Source organism: Bubalus bubalis, chromosome 14 (genome assembly GCF_019923935.1).
Source record: "Bubalus bubalis isolate 160015118507 breed Murrah chromosome 14, NDDB_SH_1, whole genome shotgun sequence".
Taxonomy (NCBI): Eukaryota; Metazoa; Chordata; class Mammalia; order Artiodactyla; family Bovidae; genus Bubalus; species Bubalus bubalis.
The window spans coordinates 8,606,592-8,616,080 of record NC_059170.1 but is presented as its reverse complement, the minus strand read 5'-3'; the positions used below and the strand labels follow the sequence as shown (position 1 = coordinate 8,616,080).

General features: G+C 54.0%; 1 protein-coding gene across 2 annotated transcripts in view; it reads right to left on the bottom strand.

The window, feature by feature from the left end:
- Positions 1–2,150: 2,150 nt before the first annotated feature.
- The window catches only part of CDH22 (cadherin 22), a 141,968-nt gene continuing 134,629 nt past the window's right edge, over positions 2,151–9,489 (bottom strand). For both annotated transcript variants that reach the window (XM_006051397.4, XM_044927582.2), the window contains 2 exons: positions 7,310–7,561; positions 2,151–3,729 (listed from right to left, as the gene is read on the bottom strand). In XM_006051397.4, the coding sequence (XP_006051459.4) occupies positions 3,158–3,729; positions 7,310–7,561 (824 nt within the window). In that variant the 3' untranslated portion in view covers positions 2,151–3,157. The remainder of the gene's footprint in view (positions 3,730–7,309; positions 7,562–9,489) is intronic.

Genomic DNA, 9,489 nt, shown 5'->3' with positions numbered 1-9,489 from the left:
CTTGAGGACTCCCACAGGCTGTAGAATGTGGCAGTGAGCCAAGGAAAAGCTCTCCCAGGGCAAGCCGGTGACATCAGATACATCCAGACCACGTGTCCAGGGCTTCCTGTGGGTCAGGCACCGTACGTGCTGCAGATGGTGTAGGTTCCGGGGATCAGAGTGCCCCTGTTAAATCTTGGCATCTCCACTTCTTAGCTGTTTGATCTTGGGCAAGTTACTTAGCCTCTCTGTGCTCCATTCTCTGACCAATAAAATGAGGGCTACTTCACTGGGCTGATGAAGGAGTAAAAGAGGTCATTCACATGAAGGGCTTTGAGTAGTGCCTGGGGTGGGAAATGCTCAGTGCCAAGGATTATTTCTGTATTTTTTCCTCACCTGCAACCCTATGGAGTAGGTGTTCTAGTGTGTGCAATTTATGGAGAAGAAAATAGGGGCACAGAGAAGGTAAAACACTTGTCCGAAGTCACACAGCTGGAAAACAGAAGAGCCAGAGGCTCAGAAGGTGAATCTGGATGAATAGCGTTCTTTTATTTCTGGCAAGCTCTTTAACTCTGTGTGACCTCAAGAAATCATTCTCCACATATGGGGTTTGGACAAAATGTTCAAGGGTCTTTGTGACTCTGTCCCTCTGGACATGCAACCTGTCTATAATTTTCTTGGCAGGGACAGAGTCTGACAATGCAAGGTGCACATGTGGAAGGAAAAGAGTCTTGGAATCAGAGGTCTTGAGTTGTTTCAGCTCTGTCCCCACCAGCTGGGTGAACTTGAGCCGGTCACTTTACTTCTCTGGATTTGGATCTCAGTTACCCTCTCTACAATGGTGATGGCAATACCAACCTGAGAACTGTTGGGATTCTGTATGTGAGAATTGGGCACACAATTGGGTGAGGGAGAGGATCATGTCTTCTCAGGGGTCTGCAAGTTACCAGGGCTCCTACATGGATGAGAGTCCCAATGCCCCACATCCCTCAGTGGACTTCAGGAGACATGGTCAAGTTGACCAAAGCATCGTTTCTTAGCTTGGCCTTCAAGGTATTTTCCCAGCTGGCCTCTAACCAGCCTTCCCCGCTCACATCTCACTATTCCTCCACCCAGTGGTCCAGCCCTGGGGACCGCACATCACTCCTGAAGCTGCCTCATCCTTCCTGCCTCTCCCCCACCCCCAGTCTTTGAGGATCCTCTTCTCCTCTCTGCCTGGAATGCTCTTGCTTGCTCGGCTATCTCATATATCTCAGACTCATTCTTCAAGATCCAGTTGGAGTCACCTCCTCTGGGAACTATTCAATCTTTCTTCAGTGTTTCCAGCAACTTTTTTTTCTGTTAATTCTGCTACAATGCTTATCCAATGCATTGTTACTAGCTGCTTCTGGCCCCCTGCACCCCACCCCCAAGTTGGAAGTTACTGGAAGGAAGGAACTATTCATGCTCTGTGTATTAATGGCATGGGTTACTACTCTCTGAGCCTCAGTTTTCTCATCTGTGAACTAGGCTGACAGGATCTAACTTAGATGAGATAATACAGGTAGGGCACTCAGGACAGAACGACTATCTCTGGATATGTCACAGTGGACCTTGGCAAATGTGGAGGGAATTAATGAATGCTCCCTGGGAGGGTAGAAGAAAAAGGCAAGTGAGCATTTATTGAGCGCTTTCAGTGTGGCAGGAAGGCACAGAGATCAGAACTTAACATTCATCGTTTCCTTTAAGTCTCTTAACAATCCCTTAAGGAAGGGACTATCATTAGCCTCATTTTACAGATGAGGAAACTGAGGCTTCAGCAGTTGAGGACCTTGATGAAAGATGCCTACCTAGCAGGAGATGGAATTCACAGCCAATCAATGCAGAACGAATGAATCACTTGGGGACAAGGGTCTGAGGGCAAATTACCTGTATCTTATAATCAAATGGTTTTAGAACCGGAGGCTCTTAGGGATGACTTAGCTCTGGGGTCCTTAACTTGGGGTCCATGGCTGGGGAAACTGCAGGGTCCCAGACCAAATAAATAAGGTCCTCAGGGACTTCCCTGGCAGTTTAGTGGGTTAAGACTCCATGCTGCTGATTGAAAGGGAGTGTGTTTGATCCCTTGTCAGGGAACTAAGATCCCACATGCTGTGCAGTGCAGTCAAAAGGTAAAACTAAAATAAAATAAGGTCCTCATCACATCCAGTGGCTTTCAACTCCTCCATCTCCCAGCAACCCTTCCACTTGATCTAAGTCCTGGAGCTGCCCACCTTGCCTTCTCTTGGCACCCCTGGCCAGTGTCCTATTCCAGTGTTGCCTGAAACGCCAGTCGCTGGGAATGTCCCTATGTCCCACCATCCTCCATTCAGAGCAGGAACACCTTTTCTCTTTCCTTAGAAACGTAGAGAAAGTGGGGAGAGAGCTCAGCCTGGGAGACAGACACGTCTGGCTTCTAATAACGACAAAAAGAATAATAGTATCAAAGGCTAACATTTATTGAACACCTACTATGTGCTAGGCACTGTCCTAACCACTTGACACATACGAAACCTTTTTATCCTCAGGACTCTCGAGGTAGGTTCTGCTAATTTGCCTCGTTTGACACAGGTGGAAACTGAGGCCCAGAGAAGGGAGGTAACCTGCCCAAGGCCAGGTAGCCAGTAAGGGCCGTGGCCCCACCGCACACTGGCGGGGTGTCCTTGGACAGGTCCCAGCCACTGCTCTGGGGGGTCTTTTCCCATCTGTTACCTTCAGGCTCCACCTCGCGGTTTCCATGACGACTCTGCACAGTCCCAGTACACAGTAGGCGCTTAGTAAATGAACAGCCCTTCTTTCCTCTTAACTCTGATGGGGGGATACCTGGGGAAGGGAGGGCACTTAGGCAGCATTCTCCCTCCGGCTTCTCCCCCAAGCCAAGAGGGAGCCACGCCCCATCCAACCCCTCTCTCTGTGTAACCCCCAGAGCCAAGCGGCGCCCGTTCTCCGGGCAGTTTTCGTGATGTTGATCCTAATTCCCGCACCTCTGGGCGAAAGCTGCCCACTCCCTCGGGGAGGGATGCCGTCGGAGGGTCCGCTCGCGTGGCCCCACTCCTGGCCGCCCTGGGAGGGTGGGAGGTTTGGGAAAGGGGGTGAAGCAGGGGACGGACGTGCTTTGTCCTGGGGGTGCAGTCGGGTCCCGGGCGGCAGGGAGGGCGGGCTAGGAGGCCGGGGCCTCGTCGTCCGGGCGGTGGCCGGCGTAGAGGGCGGCCAAGGGCCGGAAGCGGGGGCCCCAGCCGCTGAGATAGGCGAAGTCCTGCTCGGAGCCCGACGAGCCGCCGCTGTGCAATGAGCTGAGCGAAGCGGCCGGCGAGTCCGCGCCCTCGAAGGCGTAGGTCTGGAAGGCGTCGTAGGGCGGCACCGACAGGTCCCCGTCCGCCAGCGCCACTTTGCGGCTGATGAAGTCCCTGAACACCGAGAAGTCCGGCTCGGGGCTCGGCGGCCCCTGCGGCAGCGAGTGGTGCTCAGAGGGCAGGCGCGCCTGCGGGGGGCTCCCCGCGCTCCCTGCGGAACCCTCACCCCCGCCGCCGCCGCCGTCACCGACGCCGCCGCCCTTGAGCTCGCCGAAGTCGTAGAGGCTCCGCAGCGCCGACATGTCGTAGGCCTCGGTGTCCTGCTCGCCGCCGCCCTCGTCGTTGTACTTGATGACGTTGTCCCGCATGTCCTCGTCCTCGTCCGAGCTCAGGTGGCTCTTGTGGTGGCGCCTGAGGGTGAGGATCAGCAGCACCAGCACTGCCCGGGAGAGAGGAGCGGGTGCCTGTGAGGGCCCAGCCCCACCCAGGGCGGTCCCGGGAACCACCCTTCTCCTGATGCCCAGCAGAGCTGGTTCAGCCTAAAAGCACATACAGGTTTCCTAGATTTCTGTGCAAAAATACCTTTCTCACAGTCTGGACAGAGCTGGCTATCTGGAGAGGTAGTGAGCTGCCCATCTTGGGATGTGTGCAAATCAAGGCTACACCACCACTGGGGGTGGGGACAGAGAGCTGGAGTTAAGAGATTTCATGTGTGTTGTAGGGCTGGACCCAACCTCTGAGGTCTTCATCCTCAACTCCATGAAGATACATCCCCATGAGGTCTCTGGGGGCTGGTGGGTGGAAAGAGGGTAGCTAAGGTTTGGGGGGAATGAAATGTCCTTGACCCTGACCTCTCTCTCACCCTTGTCCTTCTCTGTCCACTCCAGAGGCCCTGATCACCCTGTTAGCCCTTTGGGTCTCAGATCCAGGTATGTCCTGCAGGAGCCCTTGTCTGAGAGCTCCAGGCCGGGTTCAGCACCATTACCTCCAAGCTTCCCTGGTGAGGGTTCCTCTCTATTGCCCTGCTTGGGTCCCTGGATCAGCAGCATCGGCACCTCCTGGGAACTTGTTAGAAATGCACGTTCTTAGGTTGTGCCCTAGATCTACTGAATCTGTTTCAAAAAGGCTTCGAAGTCATGCCCAGGCAGCTCAGGTCTGAAAGCCACAGCTCCTTCACAGCACAGACCCTGCCATATGTTGGTCTCATCTCACCTCAAATCCACACTCTGAACTGCCCTGGAGGACCCGGAGCATGTTCCCCTGGTGGGGAGCCTGGCACGCACGCAGTAAGCATGAGAAGTATGCTTGTTGAATGAATGACTGAATAAAGAACTAGATGGAGACCTGGGTGTTGCAAGGTTGAGAGAATGAATGAATCGTCCCTTCTTGGCTTTCTTCAACTGTCAGAAAGGACTCTGCATGCCCTTTCTCCTCCCATCTCACTGATAACTTGTCTTCAACCCTCTAAGCAAGCTTCTCTTCTCCTCTACTCTCTGACTTCTTTTATTTAAAAAAAAATTTTTTTTTTTTTTTTGGCTATGCCATATGTGGGATCCTAGTTCCCTGACCAGCGATTGAACTTGCACCCCCTGCCTTGGAAGCAGAGTCCCAACCACTGGACCACCAGGGGCAGGAAGTCCCCTCTCTGATTTCTTAACATCAGATGTCCCAGGACTCAGTCCTTGGTCCTTTATCTACATCCTCTTTCTTGGCGCTTTCCTTGTCTCGTGGCTTTAAATTCCAATTAGAGGTTGACAGCTCCCATACTGCAGCCTCCAGCCTGGACTTCTCCCTTGAAACCTAGATTGTCCATCCAGTTTCCACCCCAACAAGTCCCAGGGGGTGACCAGAAGAATCACAAACTTAACCTGTTGAAATTTAAAATAATAATATTTCCTCCTTCTCACCCTCTGTCTCCCCGCCTCAGCAACGGCAACCCCAACTTCCCAGTGACTCGAGGCTTATCACCTCTTTCATTTACTGATGAATCCCAGTGCCTATAATTGAGCACATGGGGGTGGGGCTCATGGATGGATGCATTGGGAACTGATGAGAAAACAGAGAATTAGATGGATGGCTGGGTAAATGAATGGACAGAGATGCACTGGGTATCATGTCAGGCACTGGATTTTTTTTGCTGCTCCAAACAGCTCGGGCAAGCCCAGGGGCCAGAACCAGCTGCGAGGGCCATGGGGCAGGCTGCTGGCTCATGACCTAACAAGGTGGCCCATGACAGGGAAGGAGGGGGGAAGCCGGGGACAGGTCGGGAGGGAGGAAAGGCATCAGGAGAGAAGTGGGAAAGATGGATGGACGGCTTCCGGAGCTGGAGGCCGGAGCTGTGGAGGGCGATGCCCGTGAGAGCAGATGGTGGGGAGCGCGGGCGGCGGGCGACAGATGTGCCAGGCCTGATCAGCGATTCCGCCCGTCACCTTTACAGCACTGATGTGCACTTTCTTCGTTTGTGGGCAATTAGGCAGAAATTTGTTTGCACTGCCTCAGAAAATGAAACCGCTGTAAAGTGCACCCTCTGGAAAAAGGGTTTCTGAGCCATGGGCTGAGGAGGGGAGAGAGAGGGGTGGGGGGGAGCCTCCTAGCTAGGAGGGGCCTGCCCATGGCCTCTGCAGGTCCTGGGGGTGGGCAGCGAGGCGTAGGAGGCAGCTGAATCTCCCAGGGAATCGAGCAAACCTGGGATCTGCCATCCAGCCCTTCCTTGAGCTCCTCCAGCTTTGGCTGTTCTGTGAAGTCCAGAGGTCAGGGCTGAGGTGACAGGGAGAGGCAGCACTGTGGCCACTGGGTCTAGTTGAGCTCCTGAAACTGGACCTCCTCCTTGGGGACACTTCAGGGGTTCAAGTGGCTGCTGGTGCAACTGATACCAGAGTAGATTTTGCCCCCTCCCCAAACACCTTAAGATTTTACCCCAGCTGCCCCAAGATTTTGCCCCCAGTTTAAATTCCTAGCAGTGAAAAAAAAGTTGTGTCTGACTCTTTGCAACCCTGTGGACAGCAGCCCGCCAGGTTCCTCTGTCCATGGGATTCTCCAGGCAAGAATACTGGAGTGAGTAGCCATTCCCTTCTCCAGGGGACTTTCCCGAGCTAGGGATCCAACCCTGGTCTCCTGCATTGCAGGCAGATTCTTTACTTTCTGAGCAATCAGGGAAACCCAGATTTCCCAGCAGGTGGGGTACTTAAAGGAACAGAAAACACAGGCTGAAAAGACCTGATTTCAAGGAAGACCCAGTTAGAAGACTAGTTGGGTCCCCTTCTGCAAGCCACTTAACCTCTCCAAGCCTCAGTTTTGTCATCTGAAAAATGGGGTTGATCTATCTGGCTGCATGGTTGTAAGGTTCGCAAGAGCCTTTTTTATTAAAAGTCCTACATAGAGAATAAAATAGGACAATAGACATGAGAGAACTTTAAAACATAGGCTTGGCTTTTAAAAATTAGGGGAGACTTCGGGCCATGTAGAGCCAGCTGAACTTAGTCTCCACTGGGTGCTGACCCCTTCTGAAGCTGGCAAAGCGGCTGCTCGGTACTTAGGAGATTTCTTAAAAGAGCTGCAGGTTAGAGCTTGGCGCTCAGGCAATTGGTTCAACATGGAACAGTGGAAAGACACGCCCCCATCTTCTCCTGCCAGAGCACCAAAATCGCAGCTAGCTATTGAACAACCATCGACTGGAGAATGCTGAAACCCACTAAAAAAATCCAAAGACAAAGGAGAAGCTGCAGTGAGACGGCAGGAGGGGCCCAATCATGATAAAATCAAATCCCAAACCTGCCAGATGGACACCCCCCAAACTGGAGAACCAAAGAAGTTCTCTGCCTGTTGTGAAGGCTCCGAGCCCCACGTCAGGCTTCCGAGCCCGGGGATCCTGGAAAGAACCTGGAGCTCCATCAAGCCAGCCCTTCCTTGTGCAGACAGGAAAGTCAGACCCCTGCAGGGGCCGCTGGGGAAGGAAATCCGGGGCCCGAGGACCGGGGCCAATCAGGCAGGGGGGTGGGGCTGGCTCTTGGCGGACTTACCGACCAGGATGAGGACACAGACCAGGAGGGCGATGAGGGCGCCGGGGCTGAGGGAGGCGGCCATGACGAAGGCCGTGGTGTTGCAGGACTGGATGGCGCCCGAGCTGTCGCAGCCGCAGATGCGGATGGTCAGCGTCCCCGTACTGCTCAGCGTGGGCGGCCCGCTGTCCACCACCAGGATGGGCAGGAGGAACACGTCCTGCTCCTGCCGGTTGAAGCCCATGTGCTGCGTGTGCACCGCGGCCGTGTTGTCTGCTCCGGAGAAAGCGAGGGGCGAGTGACTCGGGGTCAGCCGTGCCTGTCCCGGCCCCTCCCGAGTCCACCTTGGGATCTGCCTCACTCTGGCCCCAGCTACCGCCTCCCAGAGGACCTGATCTCCCCCAATTCTGCCCCCCAGCTGCCTGAAGGTCCTGTCCCCAGCCCTTGAGCCTTCACTTCTGTCCTTAGCTGTTCTAAGTTTCTCTTCCCAGCTGTCTCAAAGTTTTGCTTTCAGCTATTTCAAGATTCTGTCCCCAGCTGTGCCAAGGTCCTGTCCCCAGTTATTCCAAGATTCTGTTCCCAGCTGGGCCAAGGTCCTGTCCCTGGCTATGTCAACTTTTTTTTTTTTTGCCATGTGTCTCAACAGCCTTTTGTTGTTGTTGTTGTTCCAGATTCTACCACAGCTGTCAAATGCATCCTGACCCTGGGGTCCTGTGGTCTTGGGGTTGTGGCTTTCTGAGCTCTGACAACTTCTGGGTCATCAGAGAAGACTGGGAACTCTGACTGGCACCTGCCTTTGGCTGAGGGAGCTTGCTGTCAGGGGTCTCTTTAAGAGCTGAGCCTGGAGAGCTTGGGACATACCCTTGGGGCCTGATAAAGATGCCTCAGGGCACCAAGGTCTCCTCACCCGTCTCTTTCCTTTGGATGCACGAGGCCAGAGGAGACAGTGAACACACATGAGTCATACTCATCATACTGCTGCAGGCTGGCGCCAGGAGTGCCCGTCAGGACTCGGGGGCGGGTGGAGAATGTGTAGACGTGCCCACTTCCCCTGGCCTCCTGACTCCTCCACCCCTCCCCTGTGTGGGCCAGGCCATCACGGACCGCCCCCCACCCCCCACCATCATTTTGGTGGAAGTACTCAGAGCCCACCTGGCTGCTGGCTGTTGCCCCCTCCCTTGATAGCCAGCCCCACAATGGGGGCCTCACTTCCTGCGAGGGGCCCAGGCTTCCTTCCTGAGTCCTTCTCTCTGTGTTCACAGGCTTCATGTAGGTCTCTCTGACCTCAGATTTTGGCAGCCCGGGCCCCTTACCCAGCTTTGTGTCCCCATTTAACTCAGCCTCTTCCGTGGCCCCCATTCAGTGTTCCTGTCCTGGCCTTCCCCATCATGGACATAAAGCAGGAACTAAGAGCCCTCAGAAGGGCCAACGTGTGGTCTTGGGCACATCTGTGAAATAGCCTGGAGATCCGACTGAAACAAGACTGGTCATGGGTTGAAGCTCATGTGATGGCCACATAGGAGTTCGTTGTGTGATTCTCTCTACTTTTATACATATTGGAAAATTTTCATTAAAATATTAATAACTAAGGCTGAGTCGATCGTGTACTAGTTAGGGAAACTCATTTAGCTTGTCGGGACCTCAGTTTCTTCATCTGAAACTGAGGAAAACTGCATCCCACAGGTGTGAGGATGAAATGGTGTACTTCACCCGTGCCCTGCAGAATAGCTCCAGCAAAGCAGAAACTCTCCATGAATGCTGGTTGTTAATTTTTTCTTGCCCCACCCCCACACGCCGTACCCCACGCCCGCTCTCTGTTGAGGCTGCCCTGACTTTATTCACCAAGTTCCCGCTACCTGGAACACCCTCTCCACCTTCTTGCCTGGGCAAATTCCTCATCCGTCATGCTCCAGCTAAATGTCACCTCCTTTCTGTGGCCTCCTTTCTCCGCTTCTCTGGGAAGGAAGGATTTATGGGTCCCCCGCCCTGCTCTGACTATGCAGGTGCCACGCACACTTCTGTTACAGTGCTTGTCATGCTGCGTTAAGGTAGCGTGTGCCTGTCTCTTCCCTGGCAGTGAGCCAGCCTGAAAGAATGATGCTTGAACGAGCCACATCTTTTAGGGGTAGCTGGTGGTTCTGGGTCAGCTCCTCAAGCTCTGGCTTGAACTCCAGCCTCCTGTCAAAGGGCAGTCAAGCCAG